The 27,279-nt window shown below is 36.3% G+C and overlaps 1 protein-coding gene across 14 annotated transcripts in view; it reads left to right on the top strand.

The window, feature by feature from the left end:
• Positions 1–27,279, top strand: part of LOC117325430 (receptor-type tyrosine-protein phosphatase S-like) — a 176,807-nt gene that overhangs the window by 92,886 nt on the left and 56,642 nt on the right. For 13 of the 14 annotated variants that reach the window (XM_033881620.1, XM_033881621.1, XM_033881622.1 and 10 more), the window contains one exon: positions 9,499–9,768. In XM_033881620.1, the coding sequence (XP_033737511.1) occupies positions 9,499–9,768 (270 nt within the window). Of the gene's footprint in view, positions 1–9,498; positions 9,769–11,529; positions 12,254–27,279 lie in introns of those variants that run through there. The other variant, XM_033881629.1, reaches the window with a different exon arrangement.

Raw genomic sequence — 27,279 nt, 5'->3', positions numbered from 1 at the left:
AGAATCAAGCATCGTGCAGTGATGGGGAAATAAATGGATTAGAAAGTAAACAGGATGGAGGATTGGAAAAACGAGATTTAAAAATAAGGTGTTGTAGAGATGGATTAAATGAAAAGAGAGAGGAAGGTGAAAATGGTTTAAAATGAGGTGCTTTAGAGAGGAAGAATGAGGTAATTAAAGGAAAATAAATGTTTGAGGGGGTGGAAAAGTAGAAAACTGAAGCCGAGAAGTCTGAGGAGTGGTGTGTTAGAGGTGTGACTTAATTGTTACTCAAGGTAGAAGCAAGCTGTTCATGTCTAGAACCTAAGGATTGAAAAGGGTGGTTTTCTATAAAGAAGATTTTCAAATAGAGGGTTGTCCTAGTATGAAGGTGTTTTGGTAGGGAAAATTTAGAGGAAGGGATTGTCCTACAAGGAAGGTTTTTGGAAGGAAAATTTTAGAGGAAGGGGTTGTCCTACAAGGAAGGTTTTCTGGGAGGAAAATTTTAGAGGAAGGGGTTGTCCCACAAGGAATGTGTTCTGGAAGGGAAATTTTGGAAGAGAGGGTTTTCCTAGTATGAAGATGTTCTAGAGATTTTGGTAGGGGTTGTGGGGGGTGTTTAAAGGAGAGATGTTATGATGAGGTAGATGAACACACTACTGCGTCACTGTACGGATTTCCTCCTGTTATCAGTCTTATCTTATTGCAAAACAAGATTAGGCAGAATAGTGGATCTGATTCACGGCCCAGGCTGCTTGTGTACCTAGCAAGTGTCAGGTATTCCCTTCTCTCTCCCCTCCCCTCCCCCCTCCCCCCCCTCCCCCCTCCCCTCCCCTCTCCCCCCAACCCCCACCACAACCACCACCACCATACAATTACTGCTTTATGGGATTTAAAAATTGCTTTAAATCAGATTATATGCCAAATAAAATGGGAAAAATACGATATTCTCAGAAGTTAGCATTGTCCTTTTTAATATAAATGTTACCCACCATTTATTTGGGTCAGAGAAATGTTTCATCCACAATCTCCAAATGAGAAATTACCTAAAGGACTTAATGTTGAAATAGCACGATTTGCTTTGACAGTCGTTGGTGTAAGTCAGTTTTTATCAGAAAACTCACTGTTGCATTAACAGTGAAAAACCATGTAAAGAGGTGTCCTGCACAATATTGCTTTTGAACTTATCTTCTTTATTTATGAAATATATCACCTGTTCCATATCTAATTACTCCAGTCTTTTTCCATGTCTAGTCAAAGAATTTCTTTATCAGAAAGTTAAACCTGACTTTTTATCTTTGATATTTTGTTTTACGATCCCTTGGATCCGTTGAAACCAAGTTTAGGTTTAGTCCAGAGCAGTAGAATGCTAAAGTAACTTGGCATACACAAACCAAGACATTAATATTTGAATCATTTGAAAAAGATTGGAATTTGTCCAAACTATTAGGATTCCACATCAGAGAATCCATGCAGGGTGGTAAATGTGCATGTTGTCAGGTAAAAATCATTGCTGCAACGGCAATTGTTTGTGAAATTCTTGGCCCGCAGTTCTTCAAGACAAGTCACAGCTTAACATTTAGAAAATGGAAAACAAGATAATTCATAGATATTTTAATGTTCATTTTAAGGAACAAGCAATTTAAAAACCAAAACTTCAAAAAATCTTATATGTAATAATTTGAAAAGGAAGATAATTCTTTTTTTTTTTTTCATTTTGTTCTTCATCATATATATCTAAAGTAGTAAATACAATTATAATTCAAGAAAACTAATTGCAGTCAAACCTACCTAAAATCTACCACTCAAGGGAACAGCCAAAGTGGCCATTCCAGGCTTGTGGTTTTTATGTAGGATTTTATAGACAGGATATTATTATATAGAGATGGCCTTTATAGACAGGCTATTATTGTATATAGATGGTCTTTATAGACAGGATATTATTATATAGAGATGGCCTTTATAGACAGATTATTATTGTATATAGATGGTCTTTATAGACAGGTTATTATTGTATATAGATGGTCTTTATAGACAGGTTATTATTGTATAGAGATGGTCTTTATAGACAGGTTATTATTGTATATAGATGGTCTTTATAGACAGGTTATTATTGTATATAGATGGTCTTTATAGACAGGTTATTATTTCATAGAGATGGCCTTTAAAGTAAGTTCAACTCTACATTTATTCTGTTTTAAACATAAATATGCTTTTCCATTGTCAGAGAGAAAATAAATATCATTAATATCACTGGAAAAATTGTTTTTCATTGTTGAGTTAATAATCAACGATTATGAATTACTTAAACGGTTCAGACATACTTCAACATGAACTTGTACACCTTACAATCAATACAGGACTACACATAATGTAGTATACATGTCAAATACACAACAGTCGCCTCCAGTCACTCATAGTCTGTCTCAATACGTCTTTAATGTTTTCAACAAAGAGATGTTCCAAGGAAATCATGTACTGCTAATAGTCTGTCTCAATGTCTAATGTTTTCACCTAAAGAGACGGTCTAGGAAACTCATGGGCTGCAAGTAGTCTGTCTCAATTTCTAATGTTTTCACCTAAAGAGAGGGTCTAGGAAACTCATGTACTACTATAGTAGTCTGTCTCAATGTCTAATGTTTTCACCTAAAGAGAGGGTCTAGGAAACACATGTACTACTATAGTAGTCTGTCTCAATTTCTAATGTTTTCACCTAAAGAGAGGGTCTAGAAAACTCATGGGCTGCAAGTAGTCTATCTCAATGTCTAATGTTTTCACCTAAAGAGACGGTCTAGAAAACTCATGGGCTGCTAGTTGTTTGAAATAGTGTTGGACCTTGATTGCGGTTGTGGGAAGTCTTCTATCAGTCAGAGATTTTATCAGTCATTGGTTGTAGATGTTATGGGGAATAGCTCAAGGTTCCAAGCTGGTAAAGGTTGGAGTAGATGCAAGGAAAGCCAAGAATCCTTGTATCAATGAGGCCATGGGTGTCAAGGAGGTTATACTGGGTCATGTTCCCTAAACCATAATTAGGCTCTTGATTTTCTAACATACAGAGGCCATGGGTGTCAAAGAGGTGACAGTGGGTCCTGTTCCCCTAAAACTTACATGGGTGTCAAAGAGGTGACAGTGGGTCCTGTTCCCCTAAAACTTACATGGGTGTCAAAGAGGTGACAGTGGATCCTGTTCCCCTAAAACTTACATGGGTGTCAAAGAGGTGACAGTGGATCCTGTTCCCCTAAAACTTACATGGGTGTCAAAGAGGTGACAGTGGGTCCTGTTCCCCTAAAACTTACATGGGTGTCAAAGAGGTGACAGTGGATCCTGTTCCCCTAAAACTTACATGGGTGTCAAAGAGGTGACAGTGGATCCTGTTCCCCTAAAACTTACCGGGTGTCAAAGAGGTGACAGTGGATCCTGTTCCCCTAAAACTTACTTAGACTCTTGTTATTCTAAAGAAACAGCTATAGGCCGGGTAAGATCTAATAGAGGACAGGGAAGGTCTAATAGAGGACAGGGAAGGTCTAATAGAGGCCAGGTAAGATCTAATAGAGGCCAGGTAAGATCTAATAGAGGACAGGTAAGATCTAATAGAGGACAGGTAAGATCTAATAGAGGACAGGGAGGGTCTCCCAGTTGGTAGAGAAAGTCGAGAGTAACATTTTGATGGAAGGTCTTCTTGAGTAACTCTATTGTAGATTTAAACAAATAGACATCAGGTCCAGGTAATTTGTCTCATATATCTTTCTGACTTGGGTCCTTATTTCCAAAGTTATTACTGTGTTCTTTGTCAAAAGTTTACTCCACATGGAACGATATTGCAAACTTTGGTCTGTAATAAATATGTTATGAAAAGTTGTTTCCAAAGGAAAATAGAAAACTTTGAATCCCAGAAGGTTCTGTTACCAAACTTTACCTTGGCCAAAAACTCCACTTCTTTTACAAGTAAAAACTGTCCTCGCACAAATTAGATAATTGCCAAGTTTGTAAAAACAGGTAGTAATTGCTCTGGGCAGTTTATTCCAATCGAACTGGACATTTGATGACGGAGTGCAGACTACAATGAATCAATGGTCTGTTTTGTTGTAGATGATATTGACCAGCTACTGACCATAGCAGGTAACCTTTCTGACCAGTGTTTTTTTCCACCTTTATCACCACCAAGGTTGCAGCAACCAAAACACATCAGCTGTTCATAGCTTTGCTTTACTTTACAAAGTTAATTCTCAACTCTCCACAACTATTCTTTTTTTTTCCAGAAAAGTTAATTTTAAAAACTATATCTTATTGTATTTATCTATGTTAGTATTTTGTTTTGATCTGTTAAACCTTAGATATATCTGACATATAAGAATTACAGATAAAATAACTGGTAGATCCAAGCCAAGCAAGGTAAAACAATATATGCAAATTCTTGAAACCGATTCATAAACAATGCAAGCTTTTATCTGATCTGGAATTCAAAGAAAATAACTATAAACTACTTCAGTTCTAGATATTTCTGATTTTGACCTGACTGACTAAGTATAAAGCATGTGATATATTAATTAGGCCTGCCTAAAAAAACTTATCATATAGACAAATGTATTTATATATATATAGTAATAATAATAAAAAACACAAACCAGAAAATCACAAGTGCTTTCACATGCTTATAAATATATAGATATCACAATAACGATAATTAACATGAGATTAAATCTATTGTAACTCAGAAGATAAGATCTGAAGCGAAAATTTGCACTTCAAAGATAGCAGTTTTGGGAGTGATGTTTGTGTGTTTTGGTTGCACAGTGTTCTTTGGTGGTGCTGGGATGGTTACGTGGCTATTTAATTTGTGCCAAATCCCACGATTTATCCCACTCTAATCTTACTAAACCTCCACAGCCAATAAAAAGCCATTTGACATGCATGGTGTTCTCCTGCTGAATAAAAAACACGCTCCAACATCCTGTGTTTTTTGTGCCCGTTTTGTATTAATCCTCTCGACGGAGAACATATGGCTAAAATCTGCAGGAAATTATGTTTTGCTATTTATACAAACACCGGTGCCATATCGTGTAAGATTTTGTAAGTCGAGGATGAGACATGGAGATTTGGTGTCATTGAATGCCAGTGGGAATATTCAAATCCCTGCTCGAAAATCACTTATCAAACTACAAATTACACCTTAATTACCTGTAATTGCACAATAATTATCTAATTAATGTGATTAATTTCCTCTTGATAGAAATATTATGTAACTTCAGTATGTTATTATATATCATATATATTTATTGATGTATTGAATAAGCTCATATACAACTTTTTACAGGATGAACATACATGTTGTATTCACAGGCACATTGTCAATAGGTATTTTGGAAAAGGGAAATTTGTTTGGGGATTTTTGTAATGATTTAATTTAGAAAAAGAATTGACTGCATTTTGATTTTTGCTTAAATAGAATTAAAATCATTGTTTATTTCAATGTAAATTGTGACTTTACATAATTATTTTGCAAAGTGAGGTAATTATAATGGCAAAGCAGGTTTTCCCGGGCTTCAGGGCGCTTACCTTCCACCTAGCTTGGAAATTTTCCTTGAGAGCAGTGCATTTCCTGAATTTTAAACCTCAACCCATATCCAACTTCTATCCAACGGTATTTGGCTCTTTGTTTGTCACTTTATTTCTAAAACATGTTTGCCATACAGGTTGTCCTAAAACAAGTTTGTCACACAGGTTGTCCTAAAACAAGTTTGTCACACAGGTTGTCCTAAAACATGTTTGCTACACAGATTGTCCTAAAACATGTTTGCCAAACAGGTTGTCCTAAATAATGTTTGCCAAACAGGTTGTCCTAAAACATGTTTGTCACACAGGTTGTCCTAAAACATGTTTGTCACACAGATTGTCCTAAAACATGTTTGCTACACAGATTGTCCTAAAACATGTTTGCCAAACAGGTTGTCCTAAATAATGTTTGCCAAACAGGTTGTCCTAAAACATGTTTGTCACACAGATTGTCCTAAAACATGTTTGCTACACAGATTGTCCTAAAACATTTTTGCTGTACAGATTGTCCTAAATAATGTTTGCCAAACAGGTTGTCCTAAAACATGTTTGCCATACAGGTTGTCCTAAAACATGTTTGCCAAACGGGTTGTCCTAAAACAAGCATTTGCTGGATGTTGGAGGTTACACTTTCGGGAACTCAATTTTATTCTAGTTCGAATAAAGAAAACTACTTGGTTAGAAGAAAAGTGAAAATTGATTAAATACATTAAATGGTTGAGTATTTCAAGCTTGAACAAATTGGAACACTTTTTTTAAGCAAGAAAGACTTGGTATTGGTAAACAACAAAGTAAGTTATTCATTTTCATGTTTGAACAAAGAAACAACGTAAACGCCATTGTAAAAACGCCAGTTTGAGGTTCTAGTTGCAGCAACAGATATTGTATATTGCAGCCTTATGGAACACTGTCATGTCTAAATGTATGAAATAAGATACATTCTGAGATACTGGACAATATACCAGATTTACTTATCTTTTTATGAGAGGTTTATTAGCTGGTGTTATTCAGGTTTTCATGATAAAATGTGATGGGTCTGTCAGCCTCTTGGCAAATTGTCGAGCCATCAGCACCTATAAATCTAGGCCATTAGGTTACCTACACAGGTGAAGTGAATCTCTCCGACAAAGATAGCGATTGGTAAATCTAGACATCCAGGTTATCAGACAACAGAATGGACCAAAAATGTCTGTGTTTGTTTCAGTGAGTTGTTTTGTCTTTTTTTAATCTGATCAGACACCTATGCTGCATTTGTAATGATTTTGATAACAATAATCTAGTCCATAGTCTTATCTATTCAGTTGATTTTAGATATATAACGGATGTTTACACTGAAATTGGTTTACCTGTATAATGTTCCAATGAAAACTGTTTATTATACTAGTTAATATTCCAAACATCATAATTGCTTTTAAAACCAAACATCATAATCGTCGTGGTTATGAAACCAAACATCGTAATCGTCGTGGTTATGAAACCAAACATCGTAATCGTCGTGGTTGTGAAGCCAAACATTGTAATCGTCGTGGTTGTGAAGCCAAACATCATAATTGTCTTGGTTGTTGTGTGAAATGAAATTTTTGTTATCTGAACCACTAACTACATATATAACAAAAAAACAACCAATATTCCTGTGTTTGGCATGAACAGTGTGTGTCACCATGTCATTTTAAACAATTATTTCACTGTTGTTTTAACATTAACTTAATCCACTGTGATTCAGTTAGAGAGCCAGAATCCCAATGCCACAATAATCAGCCACTATTAATTACTGTTCCTTTGTTAAAGTAACACCTTAGACATTTCTAGATAATTCTATCTGTATGCAGAAAAAGAAATCCAGTTCATTTTGTAACAAGTTCACAATGACCCATCGGTGTAATATTTACAAAGTTCACAATTCTAAAAAAGAAAGGCAACTTAGGTGTTTTAAATAATCAAACTTTACATGTAGGTAAGTACAATGCTGGAAAAAAAAATAGGTATTTTTTTGTAGACGTTCCAGGATTCCCTCCTCGAAATGAAATACCATTTAGAATCCCTGTCCCCAGGGGTCCCCAGCCCCCATCCCCTGTCCCCAGAGGTCCCCCCACCCCCACCCCTCTTCCCTCCCTCCCTAGATCTGGTGTCTGGGTCACTGCCCTGGACATAAACTGGAAAACAGGGTTTTATAAGGTTTTGACCACAAATTGACCTCCACACCAATTTCCAACTTCTGATAAAAGTTAATTTGGGCTGCTGACCATACTCTGTGGGAACTATGTACACATAAACCTCCTCTGTACACAAATAGACGGGCTATCTATTAGACAGTCTTGGTTATTACAGTGGCCCTGGAGAAGATACATCCTTAATGCTATATATTTATATAAACCTTGTTGTGCTGCCATCTCTTCTTAAGTGAAATTAGTGTCGTTATACAGAGGTTTGACAGTAGGGGTATAACAGTATAGGAAGACATATAATGTTAAGTGACACTAGTGTCGTTATACAGAGGTTTGACAGTAGGGTATAACAGTATAGGGATATATATAATGTTAAGTGACACTAGTGTCGTTATACAGAGGTTTGACAGTAGGGGTATAACAGTATAGGGAGACATGATGTTAAGTGACACTAGTGTCCTTATACAGAGGTTTGACAGTAGGGTATAACAGTATAGGAAGACATATAATGTTAAGTGACACTAGTGTCGTTATACAGAGGTTTGACAGTAGGGGTGTAACAGTATAGGTATAGGGAGACATATGATGTTAAGTGACACTAGTGTCGTTATACAGAGGTTTGACAGTAGTGTATAACAGTATAGGGAGACATATCATGTTAAGTGACACTAGTGTCGTTATACAGAGGTTTGACAGTAGTGTCGTTATACAGAGGTTTGACAGTAGGGGTATAACAGTATAGGAAGACATATGATGTTAAGTGACACTAGTGTCGTTATACAGAGGTTTGACAGTAGGGGTATAACAGTATAGAGAGACATGTAATGTTAAGTGACACTAGTGTCGTTATACAGAGGTTTGACAGTAGGGGTATAACAGTATAGGGAGACATAATGTTAAGTGACACTAGTGTCGTTATACAGAGGTTTGACAGTAGTGTCGTTATACAGAGGTTTGACAGTAGGGGTGTAACAGTATAGGTATAGGGAGACATAATGTTAAGTGACACTAGTGTCGTTATACAGAGGTTTGACAGTAGTGTCGTTATACAGAGGTTTGACAGTTGGGTATAACAGTATAGAGAGACATTTAATTGTAGGGTAAATCAGAAGAGGTGGTAAATAACAATGGGTAATTTGAGGCATTCAGAGGTTCCACACGGTCATTTTATCAAAGATGTGCTGTTTCGACCAATTTTACCTTTCAATCAATTTGTTGACAATCAACTTTTGAATATATTTTGTATACCGTCCTAAACAGTGCATTGCAATGCAAAACAAATGCAGCTGTGTATACTTGTCCCATAATTTCCTGTCAATTTCAGTCCTAGAGTTGTTGGTTCATGACAAGCCATAAATAACACATCCTTCCCCCTCCTTTCCACCACCTTCCGACCACCCATGGCCAACTGCAGAAACTTGCACTAAACACACAAACATTCCATGAACATTTTGAAAAAAAAATTGTAAGCAGAAGGGATTAATATTTTTTCTAAAATTTGAAATGAAATGTGTTAATTTTACATGTTAATCATTTTGATCTGTTGGGTGGAAAAAACACACATATTTAGATATTGGTTTGGTATCATTCTATTTAAAAATGAGATGGTGTTGACATTTCCTCAAATTGTTGTTGATTGCCTAATGACATTTCCTGATAGACAGTATAGGGGCTGCATACAAGGCCTCATACAAATCGTGATGTGTTGATCAAAATCAGTGATATGTAATGTTATATATGATTCAGGCATTGGTCAGCTCAAGACAATAAATATGAGACAATATCTTTTTTTGTTTTCCAGTGAGAAGAGTTCCTCCTCATTTTACAATATCACCTGAAAATAAGGAGGTTGACCTGCATACGAGTATCAATATGACCTGCGTGGCTATTGGTTCACCAATGCCAGTGGTCAAGTGGAGAGATGGACCATTTGAATTGAATGCCGAAGATGAAGTCAGCATTGGCAAAAATGTGTTACAACTTCTCAATGTAACAGAAACCAAGAATTACACTTGTGTGGCCTCATCTGACCTGGGAAACATTGAGGCAGTGGCTGAAGTCCGGGTCAAAGGTCAGTGTCAAATTGTTTTATTCATATCTTTTAAGTTACCTCCCTTGTTCACTCTTCAGATACCTTATATGTGTATTGTATATCCAACAGAAGGAGTTTATTTTAAAGTTTTTTTTTTATATTTGTGAACATTCTCTTGAGGTTTTAAATCATAACGTACTCGGGAGTTTTTATATTCTCAGAATCAAACATGTGATTGCAGTTCTATTGAAGACATTTTTTAAATATTAGTTGATTCTTAATGTAGATATTGTGCCACATCATATTATATAAAATTAGAAAAAATGTTTTTCAAAAACTCTCATGGCCTTATACATCAGAGAATTTGTTTGGACGACCTATACACTAGAAGTTGTGCATGATATATTGGTTTTGGGATAAATATTGTTAATTAGTTTGAGATATTTGTGGAGCAACCAAGCATTACCTCCAGCTTAAACACTTTTACTTTAGTTAATGTTGGAACAGAGTATGAGAAGCATCAGATAAAGCTGATGACCAGGCTTTCTTGTCTTTTTATATAAAATTTTGATGGACTGGTCTTTAATTAGTCCTTATATTACATCTGTAATCATACTGTATGTACAGTTACAGACTGGGAGAAAATTACAAAATATAGAATCAATATTTGATCAATTAACAAAACATTTAATATGTCAGCAGATGTTGCTGGAAAATTATTTCAAGTATATATCTGTCCAGAAATATAGAACTCTGTATAGCCAGCTTGAGGAAACCTACAGTGTTAGTGTGAACCTCTCTCTGTGAAAGGAAATAATGATTGATACACTATCTGTTAAATCTATAATAAGATAAACATGGCTGCCAAGGAAATGATTTTAGTACTATGAAATATAAAATTACTGTATGAACATGGAGCAGAAAATTGATAAGAACATGTTTTGAAGTATAAGTTGATGAAACTCCAGGGAGGGGGGATTAATGGATATTTGTCTGAAGCAGGTTCCACCATTAGGGAGCCTTAGACTGCCGCAGCAACGATCTCCATCTCTCCCATCTCAACACCAGTCCAAAGTTTGCTAAGTTTTTTTTTTGATGGAAACCGGCAGGTTTTGGGGGTTTCAGTTTTCCCATTTGAATCCCTTATCAGGCTGAGGTCTATATTTATGGAGAGCTGTTTTAAGCCTTATCAGCACTGATTGCCTCTCCAGATACAGAGATAGGTGTGTTCAGGGGAGTAAAGACATTAAACTTTGGAACAGCATTGCTGATGAGTCGCCCAGACAACTAGTATATACACCTGTACACCACACTACATATAACTACATGCAACACATTTCTTATAGATTTCAAAATATATCCTTTCTTAATAAAGAAAAAATCCACTAATCTGACAGGGAACTATAGATTTTACTCCTAAGCAAGACTCTCTGAGCAAAAGCAGCATGATGCGTTGCCATAGAAACGAGATAGGGTTTTCCTCACACACACCACACAGAGTTTGATCCCCTTCTCAAACTATACCAGAACTTGCAGCCAATGGGATTGTGTTGTCCAGGTCACATGACTTTGGCACCCTCCCTCTGTGTGAGATGGAGAGAAAGACTCTGAATGAAAGGTGATCCCAGCAGCCTGTGGCCATACTGTAGATAGAGTAAACAGAGTCAGACACGGGAGGGACACAGACCCACACAGACCCGAGGACACTGGCAGTTCAGGCCTGATACCTTACTACAACCCAATGAAATATTCACTACAGGAGTTATAAGTTACCTATTTATATATATATATATATATATATCAGGCAGTCTGTGTGTGCCACAGAGTGGGGGATACTCTCCATGTGTTTACTGATGCTGAGTGAATGGAAGCGGCAGTGTTTTGTATTGTTGTGATCTGGTAGTGTTGGCTTTGGTGGATATTTAAATCACTGTAGCACTGTCCAGGATACTATTGGATTTGATATAAATATTACTGCCACACTGGTTACATCAGTGGGGATAGATGTGATGGATGTGCTGTATGTACAACAATACAGTGGATTAATTATAACCTAACACCATACATCGGTTGTCATTAAAACGCACACTATGAACAGCTGATTGCTGAGGATAATATCATTGTCAGGATTCCATACATGAAATGGATGATTTTCATGCCAAAATGACAAAAGGCTGGTCAAGTCGTTTCCTTTTTGTTCTGTTTGTGTCCAGTTCCATACATGAATCTAATGCTGCCTTCCCACCGACTCCCACCAATTTAGTGGCAAATAACGTCACGGAAACCTCTGTTCGTTTGCATTGGAATACTGACGGACCAAGTCGGCTTGTTCGATCCTACACTATATTTTACAAGGTTAAGGATGAAATCGGTGGATTCATTGAATTGTCCAAAATCCGACGGAATGAAAAGCTGATTGATCGGTTACAACCTGGGACCCGTTATGTATTTCAAGTGGCCTCTCTCGGAGATGGGGGCATTTCCCCTAGAAGTATACCAGTGGAAGTTATCACAGGAGAAATGGGTTTGTAATTCAATTTTTATGGACAAAATTTTATATAAATAGAGCCTCCCAAATTACTCTCAACACTTTAGTTATTTGTCAGCCATTTTCTATTATTAAATCTTCAACCCCCAACTTTCCTCCTTTTTTTCACAAAACAATGATTGCTCACATGGCAGCCATATTTAATTTGACTTTAAATGAAATTTCTTTTTTTTTTTGAGGAATTTTTAGAGCCAAATTAAGTGAGTTAATAGTGTGGGAGAGAGAAGACTTAAGAGAATGTCATTTCCATTTTGTGGGGGCATTCTTTTTCTGAAACCTGCTATGACCATTGAAGTGGCTGACCATGAGGGAAAATTCCCTATTAAGCATTTTTGCACCATTCTGCAGGCTGATACTAATGAAATGAACACACAATCAATACTGAATTTCCTACAGGTGGATTTTAATCCACACTCAATATTTTGATTAATGACATTTGGAAAATGTTGTAGGAATCCAACATATCAACTCTCTATGGCACTCCATTTACCATATGAAGTTTTTAAATGAAAATAAAAAAAAATCCTCAGAAATGACGTTATATAGTTCCCCCTCTCCTGACCACCACATAAACATAGAACACTACATACGGTAATGGTATCTTGGTGTAACAATGTGTGGTTTGTTTGAGAACCATCCTTTATAATGCCATACCTGTAATTAATCAGATAGGCTACTATAGGTCTGCTACTGTCTTTAATTAATGTCGTGTGTTTAGCCTGATCAAAGTCCACATAAACAACTCTGATATTATCTAGTGGAAGATGAAGTGCTTGCATTTTTGCAACTAGACCTAATGAATAGAAAAAAACAATTTGTTAATGTTTGTTTTTTTATTGTACAATATAAAAGATCTCTCGTTCTCGAAGAGAACTTATCTCAAGTAATATATGTAATATTCTATAATCAATATTACGAGGTCTAACCTCACCGTTTATTTCCCGTAGAGAGAGGAGAAAACGCACCGTTGTAGTCAAATTGCATGCATGGGCAGATATTTACACAAACGACAATACGTGGTAATTACTTCAGCTACATAGGGGCCGATTGTGATCGCAACAGTGATAATACGAAATTAAAAATATGTGCCATCCATGTTTGTCTCCAAGGAGAGTCGGCACAGAATCTCGTCATCAAGTTTTATGTGGCACACTTGTCATCAGTGGTATCAACTGGTGTTGAAATATGACAAATGATCTGGAAAACCTGAAGGGTACTCAGGAGACCATGATAAATGATACCGTATATTCTGGAAAGAAGTAATTCTAATATTTTCTACACCGTTTTCATAAATAGATAACATTTTCCCCAACTGGATACACACAGCATAAAAGTAAATTGATATTTGTAGTACTTACAAATATTGAGGTTCTGACATTCTGTGATAGCTTGGAATGAAAGTTCAATTATGGAAGGGGGACAAGAAAGGGAACTATTATGGAAGGGGAACAAGTAAGGGAACTATTATGGAAGGGGGACAAGAAAGGGAACTATTATGGAAGGGGAACAAGAAAGGGAACTATTATGGAAGGGGGACAAGAAAGGGAACTATTATGGAAGGGGGACAAGAAAGGGAACTATTATGGAAGGGGGAAAAGAAAGGGAACTATTATGGAAGGGGAACAAGTAAGGGAACTATTATGGAAGGGGAACAAGAAAGGGAACTATTATGGAAGGGGGACAAGAAAGGGAATGAGTGAACCCAATTTAGTCAGAAACATCCCTGGTTGAAGGGGAACAGATTTTGCATAAATGATGACTCTGACCCCCAAGGGGCCAAATGAGAGTGAGGGAAGAGAAATGAGAAATATGAGGGGGGGGGGGGGGGGGAGAGAAAGGGGAAATATAAGGAGGAGTTATGGGAAGAAAATGATGAAAAGGAAAGGAGAGAAATAAAAGAGAAAGAGATGAGAGGAGGACCTGAGGAAAAAGATAGAAGGAAAATAGAAAGGGAAGTAGAAGAGATGGGAGGGGGATCGGAGGAGAGAGAATGAGAAGAAATAGAAAAGGATATAATGGATGAGATGGGGAAGTATTAGAGATGGCAGGAATGTAAAGAGTTGGGAGGATGAGACAAGGGAGGAAGATAGCTGATGTGAAAGTAATTTACACCAAGATTATGACATATCTGCAGATATATGACTCCTCAGGTTCCAATATATTTCTGTCTAAACATCTGTGTTTTCAAAGTTCCATCATGATGAACCTGTTGGTTTTCATTATATAATGCTTTGCCTGGTCTTGTGAAGGCTTTGGAATTCCCAGCAGTGATATCAGAACCTTGTGTAACTGGTCTTTGTATGTGAAATGGGTTTCTATCCTGCAGCAGCAGAAACGCCATTGTTCATCATCCTAACAACATCTACAAGCTGTGGTTAATCAGAATTCTCTTTGTTAAAATACCATACCAAGCATTTAATTCTTTCAACACATGCTTATAATCTCCTTCCCTCCATCTATCCTTAATGAGGAAGCAGACTTGTATCACTTCAATCTAATTGTTCTCCTTTACCTATTCCTTCCTTTATCGGAGCTGACGATGCTTCCCTTATTTTATTGGTATCCTTGGTCCATATCTCCAGACCTTACCTCTTCCCAATCCAAACTCCCTGGATTCCCCCCTCCCCCTTCCCATACCTACTCCACCCTTAACCTCCATCTCCCTATTAAACAGTCATCAAAACAACTCCCAAGTTAAACCAACTCATACCTCTTAGCTTTCTTACTCACCCACCCTAAAATATCAGTACAGAAATTGCCTGGTACTTCAGACCTGTTAGTCATGTTGAAACAGGCCACTGAAAGGGCCAGAGAGCATGACCCCCTCCAGGGCCAGCTGTGAGAGAAAGTGGTATATGACCCCTGAACTCTTGGGATGAGGGGGGAAGGGAGAGGCATCATAGGAATATATTATAAAACATTGGTAATTATAGTTAGTATATACCTTGGATTTCCAAGAATTTACAAGCGAAATATTATTAAAAACTTACATAATATGTATAATCTTTATTCCAAAAGAATATTATCCAAAGTCTGCCCATATAGGTATAACTAAAATACCATTGATTGTATGTGAGGAGTAATTGTATGTGTTGGGTAGGAGTCCAGTATTTCCATAAAGGAGGTATATGGAGGGGGTAGATCAGGAGGGGGCCTGTCCAGTCCACATGGGAGTTAATCATTAGCTGTTAATTAGTGAGGCCCATGTTATGGCTGTGGGTACTTTGGACTCCAGCCAGATTGATTTGTAGTCCATACAACACTCTACATACTTCTGCTTTGTGTAGTGCTAAGTATGTTGGTCATCACCTCTCCCTCCTTATAATCTCCTAATATCCCTTACCACCCTGTCAACCATCTGTACTCCACATATTACCTTCTTATCTAGTATTCCTTCCAACTTACTTCCATGGTTGAAGTTAAGTCCTCCATATTTCCAATACCATTTGATATTAGCCTTGTCCTTTTAAAGAGGTAAAAAGTCCAATACATTTCTTAGTCCATTTGATATTCCTTATATCCTCTCAAAGAAGTAGAAAGTCCAATACATTTCATAGACCATTTGATATTAGCCTCATCCTTCCTCTTAAAGAAGTAAAAAGTCCCAATACATTTCTTAAACCGTTTAATATTAGCCTTGGCCTCTCAGAGAAGTAAAAAGTCAAGTACGTTTCTTAGACCATTTGATAGATTAGCCTAAACCTGAATGAAGCACATAATGATTGACCTCATCGGTTAGGGTGCATGTCTTGGCCATGGGTCAGAATATTTTTAGATTGAGGGATATCAAACTACTGTGATCTGGCTTGTATATCTGCTCCTTGAAACTGATATGTTGACTGGGAGGTTATTGTTGTACAGTCAAAGGGAAATTTTTACTTTTGAACAGGTTCTCAGAGAAAAAATTGCAATATTCTGATGTTTCAATTCCGTGCTCTGTATAATTTTAATACAGATTTTCCACAAATATGATATATATTCCTATGATACTTACCACAAATGTAATGACGGCATCACTCTGGTTTGGTTTAGTGGTAAAGAGACAGAATGGGAAGAGATCTTGCCACCCCTGAGGTGGATATGATTTATTTCCTCCAATTTGTTGTAATAAGTGTTATTTAGAAGTGGTTAGTTATGGGTACGTTAATATATAGCCTGTACATTGATGTTTCAAGACATAAATCTGACCAGCCAGGTGAGTTTTAAGACAGTTACCCACTGTAGAAACCCATTATTGACTTGATTTGTTACACAGTTAACACTACAGTACAAAGAAGCTCAAACATTTTCGGTATGAAAATTATTTATCTGCCAGCCAGCAACCCTTAATGTCAAGATATTGTAGAATAATCCCCTCCAAACGTCGCAGACAATATTTTTCACCATTCATAACACAATTTCAGACTCCCAGCAGGCGGCCTATAGTTCATACTGGTCTCGGAAATGCAGCTTATTGGTGATTTGTGAGGTAGTTGAGGAGTAGACCTTGGACGTCTATACCGATTCTTCTGGCCATCTAATGAATTGCTTATGTCTCTAATTTCCACGCCTTTGGTGAAATGTATCTTTGACAATGGCTGGTATGCTAAAGACTATTATGTAACAATACATTATTGCCTTATTGTGATGTGTATAAAAGGATTTGGGAAATGTCCATATTTGTACTTTTAGAAATGTAAAATGTACCAAAACCAAATAGAAAGCAACAGGAATCGATGGTCCAATTTATTAGCCAATCATTTTCTAAATGGATAAGTATTGCACTTTGACATTTGTAGATAAATATATGATGTATTTTTGAAAATCAAAGAATAGGACTCGAATAAAAAATTGAATGTTTTAACTGATCTATTGATTTGAAGGATGTTTGGAATCAGGGTAAGTCCTTTATTGTCTTTCATGTTTTGTATCTTTGAATCTCAGGAAGAAGGAAAGTGCATCAAATAGTTAAAACTTTTTTAGTATGCATTCTCTCAATATAAAATGGAAGTCTGACTAACCGGAGAATATTCATGAAAAGTTTAGTAAGTTCAGTGGTACTTTTCTAAGATAAACGGATGTCTGGCATCGTGGGCTGTTCAACTTTATGTCCATGACATCCTGTTGTTGTCGCAGGCTTCAGGTCTCTGACAGGAAGTTGTACAAAAGCTGAGGCATGTCCTTCAGACAACAGACAAGGTGGCCTTTTGTTGTTCCACAGGGTGGGTGATGAGGAAGTTCTGGGGGTTATGGATTAATTTTACACCCATTCAAATTTATGTGTAAAATGTCAGTGAATTGCAATGGTGTAGAAAAAGGGTCCGAGAAGTCTAAGGAGAGTTTGGGGTCAGAAAAGGATCTGATTCTGTCTTTATGAAATAGGATATTCTTATAAACTCAAGCACCTGTTCTCACATTCTGTAAGAAAAATCGTTCTAGAACGCATAAAAGATGTGTGGAGACTTTCTAAGTGATGTCGGCAAGGCTTTTGAAAATCGGTTAGCAAATCATGGAACAAGTTGATCTTAGAAGTAGATTTGTCCAAAAATGAAAGAGAGTGGAACAGCTTTAAAGGGGGAGGTAAACAATAAATAATGTCTCTGGTTGGTCGCTTTAAGTTTATATACAAAATATATACCAGAATTTAATATTCATCTTGTTTACCATGGCAACTATCTTTGGCTCACCAGAGTTTCCAAATACAGATGGTTATCAACCTTCTCCCATGTACACCTACTGGTAAAGGGTAGGAGATTCGTTTGAGATACCAATCTCATCTATATTCTGAATACAGTTTTAATCTATTTATTTCATATCAGAGGATGCCAATGGATTTATAATGAAACATACACTCAACTCAACAACTGATCAGATCCAAGTGGTTTCTTATTCTGGCTACACAATTTTCTCCTCAAATTTTTCATTTTCAAAATAGAAATTCTGATTATAATCTTAATGGTGATATTACCCATGCAATGTATAGCTTTTTGTTTGGTATAATTGTGAGGGAAACATATTTTCTGATATATAATTTTGTGTTCAAGAATGTGAGAAAAAATTGTCAATTTGAGTAGCTTTTGAGCTATGTGATAAACATTTCAGGACATTTCTAAATACAGATGTTGTCCTTCCTGCTTGGAATTCAGATATTTCGATTTTTTGCAGATGATATCTGTAAAATTTGTCTTGTAGATTGTACCATCATACAGCATTAATATGTGGGGGACTTATCATTACTTGTTATTTGTGTTTAGCTATTTTTAGTTTGAGAAAAAATATTTAAAAAATCAATTTCTAGGATGCAATGTTGGCTGAAACACTAGCTAATTGAAGTCAATTCTGCCATTCTTTTGATGCAGATTTCTGTTGCCATGGCATTTGAACAGTTTGATTTGGTTATTGTCAGTTGACAAACCATGTTCTCATTATATTAGTTTCTCGACTCTGTCAGTGATACGGTGAATGTCATTAATAATAAAGACACAATGAGTGACAATTGTGCCATGGGTCTTTTTTGGATTAAAAAAAAACAGCAGAAGGGGAAAAAATTAAAAATTCTTTAGTAAAAAAAAATATCAGAAAAATTGTCATCACTAAGGAGATTTTTAGATGCCATGTTAGTATATTTTGTGCCTGAGCTGAAATGTCCATTTTACGGTAAATGTCTTTCATGATCTTTCAATTAAACAATTGGCTTGTGGTTTTCTGTGGTGTGCTTTTGTCTGTAAGACAATGGCCGTTGTTTCTGCATGTGGTCATGTGCTTCTTCGAGCTAGATTAGGTAGAAGGTGTCAAATTGGTAAAATACCCACTGGGTACTACCTAACGGTTTCCTCCGCATGCCACTCGTCAAACTACAGCTTCTAATCCCTGTATGGCTAAGATAAATGTTTAGGACTGGCTAATTCTACTGGAGATAACTGCCCTAAACAGTGGATTTTCTGGCAGTTTTGATAGTCCACATTTAACGCTAATGACAGAAGAGACTGTGTTTTGAAAATTTAGCTGCTGGAGGCAATTTGTTTTGTGACAGGGTTCTTTGGCCACGTTACACAGAATTAGAACAAAGCACAATGCATGCATAATTGACGTGATTAGGTTGCTTCACAGAGATAGATTTAAATGAACTAATTTAGCAATTTTTGTTGCCTGCTCATTTGAATTTGGAATTTCATGGAGCTGTGAATATTTTTTGATAAAATTAGTTTGACTCTCATCTAGTTAATTTATTATCATTGTTATTTGATAAAACTGTTTTTCTATGATTTTTTTCCTAAAAGATACAAACCAACACTACTTAATTGTTTAAATGCAGTGGAGATTCACAATTTAGTTCACTATAGTCAAATTGATCTTTAATGTGTCATGTTTCACATTTCTGATTATCTGCAAACAAGACTTTGAACATTTTGAATCAAGCATTTTGGAAATAGTTGTTCTTAAACTAAGGATTACCAAGTGCACTAGATAGAGTAAATATATCTTAAATACGCAAGTAGAGGTGGAGAAAAAAATGTTCAAATATGATTAGAGAGTGCTGTAGAGTAAGTCACTAAGTTTTCTCTTCCTTTGTGATAACAATTGTAAGAATGAAGTGCTGTGCAGATCAGTAAAATGTGACAGCTAAGAAACTGATAAATATGGCAGTGAACGTAGGTGGAAAGGTCATACAGATTTATAGAACTACAGAGAGGATTGGAATCCTACATTTGATCGATTAAACTTTAATTGAAAAGGACAGCCAGTCGAGGCAAGCTTAATACAGATATATACCCATGCTTTTTCTCTCCTTCCAGTTCTGTTAAAATAAATTTCAGAATTTGCAGATTTAGAGCATAACTGTTGGGAAAAACTGCTTGTGATTTTTTTCTGTCTGTGTGTACCTTGCAACATTATGATATCTCATTTACCAAGCTCCTTGTCCAACCAATCTCAGTCCCCAACAACAGTCCTAACTTTGACAAACCTCAGCCCTCAACAACAATCATAACTTTGAAAAACCTCAGCCCCCAACAACAGTCGTAACATTGACATACCTAAGCACACAACAAAAGTCATAATATTGACAAATCTCAGCCCCCAACAACAGTCGTACCTTTGACATACCTAAGCACACAACAACAGTTGTAACTTTGACAAACCTCAGCCCCCAACAACAGTCGTACCTTTAATATACCTCAGCCCCAAACAAAAGTCATAACTTTGACAAACCTCATCCCCCAACAACAGTCGTAACATTGCCACACCTCAGCCCCCAACAACAGTCGTAACATTGCCACACCTCAGCCCCCAACAACATTCGTAACATTGCCACACCTCAGCCCCCAACAACAGTCGTAACATTGCCACACCTCAGCCCCCAACAACAGTCGTAACATTGCCACACCTCAGCCCCCAACAACAGTCGTAACATTGCCACACCTCAGCCCCCAACAACAGTCGTAACATTGCCACACCTCAGCCCCCAACAACAGTCGTAACATTGCCACACCTCAGCCCCCAACAACAGTCGTAACATTGCCACACCTCAGCCCCCAGCTACAGGTATCTTAGTTTTCCTGTTTACAAGCCTTCCAAAGGTTTGGTACTTTGGGTTAATGTGTTGTTTATGTACTGTCCAGTGAGCCACTCCAGTCAGAAGTTACTTACACAATGACCGGTGGAGTAAGTGATTCCAGCCACATGCTATACCCCTGAACCATTAGAACTACTGGTGATAAGTGGGAAACTAATCATTATTGCTACATCAACACTTTAATCAGATTGGGTTTTGAATAACAGCATGTAAATAATTTCTATCTGGATCCTTTGGGGGTGATTATGAGTATTGATGACAAACATGTGGGTACGGAGCCAGTAGTACACCTCCTACATCTAGTTATCAACATACTTCTCCATGCTTTCCATGATCTGTGTTTACATCTAGTGTACGGTGATGAAACAGAAAAGCATTTCCATGACAGGAAATTTTAACACATGAAAAAAAAGAAATTTAAAGGATTCATCTAAAACTAAAAATGAACCAAGTTGGTAAATGATTATTCTAATGATAATGTTAATTTAGAGTTTTATATACCTCTCTCTCACAGCAATATAGCTGTCTTAAAGCGGTTCGTAAATTATAATTATTATCCATGTTTTTTTGGGTCTGTATAGCTACCAGCTTTCAGTAGACAATGTAGGTGTGTATCCTAATACTTAATAATTATTTATACCTAATCTCAAGTTAAAGTTTATTCATGTTTCAATTCATTGTATGACAGATTCATGTTATCATTACTGGAAGAAATGTACTTGATGCCTCTCCCCAATCAGTTTCAGTTGATTGATTAAAAAACGCCTGTACACCATCGGTTGTACATTCAATCCGTCAATAGCAATCAGTCACTTCAATATCATCAGACAAGGGAAAAAGCAACAATCCGTAGTTGGAAAAATCGATGTTTTGACAGCGTAGATAAAATAGTATTCTGGGGTATTGATTGATGGAAGCTGCTTTCTGTCAGGTGTAAAAGTAGTATTTAAATTGTTCAGGTGTAACAACGGAAATGTTCCTTAATCTGAAATCTGCGGAACTATGGAGTCTGTATAAGGCTGTGTGTCAGCTACAAGATCTGCTCTGAATACATAACATTACCATGCAATTAGTATGTTTATGTGAGCATTATACATATTTAAACCCAAATTAACATACCCAGTTCAGTATTCACAGATCCTTTATTGTAGAGCCAGAATTTCTCAGTAATCAGAATTCTGATGTGCTTGTTTCTTTTATTGAGGTTCAATAAGCTAACGAGATATGGGTAGGGTGTTATTGAGAAGTGATGACTCTATATTACAATGTAATCCTGACTATGTTTCAATGATGCATAAGTTGTGTTTGCCCAGCCTTGAAAACTGCTTCCGTATTCAAGGTAGAAATGACTGTCAGAACATCCTAAAAAACATCCATTGTAGAATTTGTCGAGGACGAAACAGGTACACATCAACAATATTCATCAATCAGTCAAGAACTTGGTTGAACGATTTTGAGCAATTAATTTCATCCCTAATCCTAACTGTTTTGTATGAAATTTGTTTTCAATTATGATTCTGATGAACATGATATTACCTCAGTGACAATAAACGCTCAGTAAAAGTGATTATATATCTCGCCTTCGGACATGAAAGTCCCATGATGACCTAGATTTGCTGCTGATATTACCGGTGTAGTGTGAGGCTATTGATGAAGGATTCTGATTGGTTTATGTATTTTCGAGTAAAATATCATCCCTGATTGGTCAACTTTTAAATATGTGGTAATAGTATTGATTTAAAGATTCGTGTTTGATATAGAGTTTCATTTCATTATAAATGTTACTTTCAAAGCAAGATCAATTGATTGCAGTGTAATTAAGCTATTTTCATTGTTTAAGGTCATCTGTAATCACACAGACATATTATTGATTCCCTATCTTTCTGTTCTCTCATCAAATGACATATATAGAACCTGTCACCATAGCAATAAAATGATTGAATTCATGTTTATTTCAGAATTTTGTTTTCCCACATTGAGTTAGGTCAATGTCTGTGTGATGTGATAGCACAAGATTTCTACCCAGTATAACTTTCCTAAAAACCTGTTTTTTGACATGTGCTTGATTCCATATGTTGATATGTGTTTACAGAGTTAGTAGACCAGAGATTTGCTGTGTTTACTTAAGGAGAGAGTAAAAACAGTAAGGTTTTTAACTTAATTTGTAAAAACATGTTGTTAATTTGTACCATATTCAACTGTAAGTCAGACTGGCTCTGTCACAGGGAAGGAGAGATTTAGCCTCAAAACTGAAAAGAGCTTCAATATTTATTTGCTTGCATATTTCTGTTTATTGACTCAGAGGAGTTTCACACCTTATAGACCTGCTGTATTAATGACATGAAGTTTGGTTGACTCGATTGAATGATAAATATTAGGATGTAAAATAGTGACAAGCATAGTTTTCAGACAAATATTGAGACATCTCTGAGCTGGAAATACAGTACATGTTAGCTGGAAATACAGTACATGTTTTGCTGAAGTAGAGTTGATCAGTCAAGGAAAGCATGATGAATAGCCAAGCATGCCTGGGCCTTGTGATTGGATGCAGTTGATTAGAAATTCATGCTATGTTTGCTTTCTTTAATCCACCAGTGAAAACAGTAATTAGTGGGGTTGGGAAAAGTACTATAAGGTTGCCTGTACGGATACATCATCTATCATTCTAGTAGTATCGCACCACAGTATGCTATAGTTGTTAACATTTTTCATCCATATTTATTGGTGACCATGATGTATATTGCCACAGCAACCAGACTTGTTACTATGGTAACAGGAAGTTAAGGTGCATAAGCACATTTTATATTTAACTAAGAGTCGATTAAAATGATTTTTGCCTTAATGTGTTACCCAATGGAATTCATCTACTACATCAAAAAATGAGAAGTACCCAGTAAATTATCAAACGAGCAATCACAAATGCCAGTACAAACATTTCAGCAAAGGAATTGGGTTGAACACTAAGGCCTAAACACAACATTTTCACTAAACAAAGAAAACATAACACTTTGCCCCAATCTTTGACATTTGTTGACAGAACCCTGGAGCTGATGCACAGCACTAATTCTTGCATGGTGTTTTAAGTTTGATAGCATTTCCAGATATTTCACCAGTCCATGCCCAGACTCCCCTGGTGTGACACTGATGGTAAATGGTCTTTCTGCCTGAAGGGAATCCCCTAAAGGGTGATAATCTGCCCCCACCCTCCCCCCTTCCCTAGATAAGGGAGCTAGTACACTCTAAGCCCTGGTACCCAGGGGGTCCTCAGGAGATAGGAACTCCTATCCAGAGAGTTTACACATGGTGTTTGCTACCTCTACTCAAAATAACTCTGGTTTTGGCATCAGTGCTGCCACGCTCACTAGACCGTGACTGTTGCATGTGTAACCCTCTGACCTCCAGGGAATTAATTGTAAAGCTTGTTTTTTGTTTGTATCAGTAGCTGTGATTGGCCACCATAGGAAAATGTTTCTTTGTACGCTTTGTCAGGTAGAATATGTTTCCTTGTCTTACTTATATAAAATTAAATTTGTCGCTACTGATGTCAGATAGACTAACCCCCCCTTAAAATTATAAATAGAATTGAGCTTTATGATTTTGGTCCCTAGGATATATCTGATTCAAGAGTTTGAAACTAGGAGCAGATAATCTAGTAATAGGATTTAGCTTAAATTGGCATATTTCTTAACAAAAAGAACTAAGGGTCTGGTGGCAAGTCTAGATGTTAGAGGAAGGAGGAGAGGATTAGAAGTGATACATTCAAATACTTTTTAGATAGCCTTGCATAACACAGAAATAACTAGAAATATATTAATTTGTAAAAATGAATAAAGGCTGTTTTTGTTTGTACAAAGAGGTACGTGTTTCTAGGAGGTCCAAGGGATCGTTTTGTTTTGAGGTAATGTGATTTTTATCTAATTTACCTACACAAAGTGGACAAAGGAGGATGTAGTGTTAGGATTATTGTAAAAGGATGATACCCCTTATGTACTGTGTCTGTTAAAGATAAAACCTGGATGTCTCTAATTCAATCAAACTTCAATCGTATCACCATTATCCATAGTACACTCCTGTTGTCCTACTTAAATACTTCCTCGATTTGGTTTTATCTTACCCTATTCCCAAACTCACTCTCTGGCAAAAATATTTTAAATCTTGTAGATAATTTTTAAGTGAAATTTTAGATTTTATTCAAAGAGGATTTTACATAAAATTTTGTTATTTTTTTTAACGTTTATTGCTGTTAAAAGAATTGATGACACATTTGAAAGATACCCCAGAATTGATGACACATTTGAAAGATACCCCAGAATTGATGACACATTTGAAAGGTATCTCAGAATTGATGATATTTGAAATAAACTCTGTTGAAATGTGAGGAGAAAGCAACTGGTTCATCTTGTGATTGATTGAAAAGAAATATTCCCCCACAATGCTTTTGTTTACGGAATCATATTGTGTATGACATATATTCCCGATTTGCTTTCATAACCAGTAATTGCTATCACAGAAGAGTCTGTATATAGGAGTAATTACAGCCAAAGAAACATATCTAACTCGCAGAGTTTACATAACTACCAATAGGGCATGATCTCTTTCTCGTACTCTTGGCTGAGCTTATGTTTTTTGCATTGCAAGGTAAAAAGGTAATGAATTGCCTCTCCTTTAGAGAGACTTCAAAGGTCTCATTCCGTAGTGATAATAATAACCTTTCTCTCCTTCACAAGCTGTCCACATGAAGAGCAAGGTGGAATTGTAGTGTTAAAGAAAATAAAGTTAATTTGTTTTGGAGTAGATTATTGTTTTCAGCGAGCAGCTGGTAAAAAGATTAAATTCATGTCCCTGGCTTTTGTAGTTGCTTAGTATTTATACTGGCACAAGTTGTCTACACACAGGAAAACATCCACACCGCAGAAAGCATTCCAAGGAATTTACGAGTCCTCCTCTTCAACCACTTTGTCTTGATGGAGAAAATAGTCATTTCGTGCTTAATTAATAAGCAATTAACCAATTGTATAGTTGGCTAGCATATTGCTAACTTGGTGGGAACTAGGATTTGTGTCATTAAGTTGTAGTATACCTCCAATTTCTCGGGTATGCATGAAATATTTCTGAATGTTGATTTGTACTTTAGTATAAAATCATGTAACATGAGAAATGTTGAAGATTAAGTTTATGTATTAATCATTCTGAATCATTAAGTCACAATTTATATGAAATAGATTGATGTTTTTAGTTAATTGGCACCTGCCTCTGCTGTACTAAGTCTACATTCTCGGAGCTTGAGGCAGTTGTGGGAAACTATGTAACCTCAATGTACAGCATTTCATCATAATTTTGTCTTCATTCAAAAACATTGTATGTGAATTGGCTAATGTTGCTAACATAAACATCCAGTATAATACACAAAGAAAGCATTTAAGTAATCGCACCAGATGGTACATATCATTTCACAGAAAAGCCAAGCATTTCCACTTGTAGACTTGACTCCCAGCTAATGAATACAAGTTGCAGGTTTTTATAACCGAGTGCCCTTCAGTTTTTCCCACCCAGGAATTTTAAGAACATGCTGGCTTGTGAAGAAAGTAGCAAATAACTAATATTTCAGACATAACGGTGGTGATTTGATCACTGACAGCCAGATTTATGGTAAATTTGCATAGGTTTTCAAACATGTCAAGGCAAAATTCACTTTCTGCTAACAAACTCATGAGAAATCCATGTGCTTCATCAATATAACAACACAGGAGAAGTGATATTGGTGTTCCCCGTTGTACGGGTATATAAAGTAAACATTACAGGTTGAAGGGTGAGGAGTGTTATATCTAGTCATTGTGTAGGAAGTCTATGTTAATCTCCATAAAGTGAGGAAGCAAGCTCATCAGGACATTACTCTCAGTCATTTGGGAAATCTTTGCGATATAAATATGTCAATGTATTGTCAACTTAATTGTAATGTTATGTATGATCAATTAAAAAAGTTGTCGCTTATAAAGTAAATAAGTTTAAACAACAATTGTTTATTTTATTTTGATAATTTGCAGGCCTAAAATATAGTTTTTCTGTAGGAAATTTTAAATATGATGATAAATATTACTCATTGTTTTTTATTGGTATTTTCAAACTAACTATACATCAACCAGGTTGGTATAAGATAAGTATTCCATATTACTAATATTAGATTGTCAGTAAATTCAACAAATAGTGTTTTATGATCCTCTTTTAATTCCATTTGGGAAATTATTAAGAACAACTTAAGCAGGTTAGAACTGAAATGAAAATAGATATATGATATGATTATAGGTCAAATATGATAAATATACACAGCTATGATGATTGTGTAGTTTTTATAGGTTCAGGACGGAGTCGTTGCCCCTAACAGGGAACATGTACATAGTGGTTTTAGCACTAAGCAAAAGGGTCATGATCTGTTTATATTAATGATCAG

The sequence above is a fragment of the Pecten maximus genome, chromosome 4 (assembly GCF_902652985.1).
Source record: "Pecten maximus chromosome 4, xPecMax1.1, whole genome shotgun sequence".
Lineage (NCBI taxonomy): Eukaryota > Metazoa > Mollusca > Bivalvia > Pectinida > Pectinidae > Pecten > Pecten maximus.
Note: the sequence above shows the minus strand (reverse complement) of the source record. Positions and strands in the feature narration are given on the sequence as shown.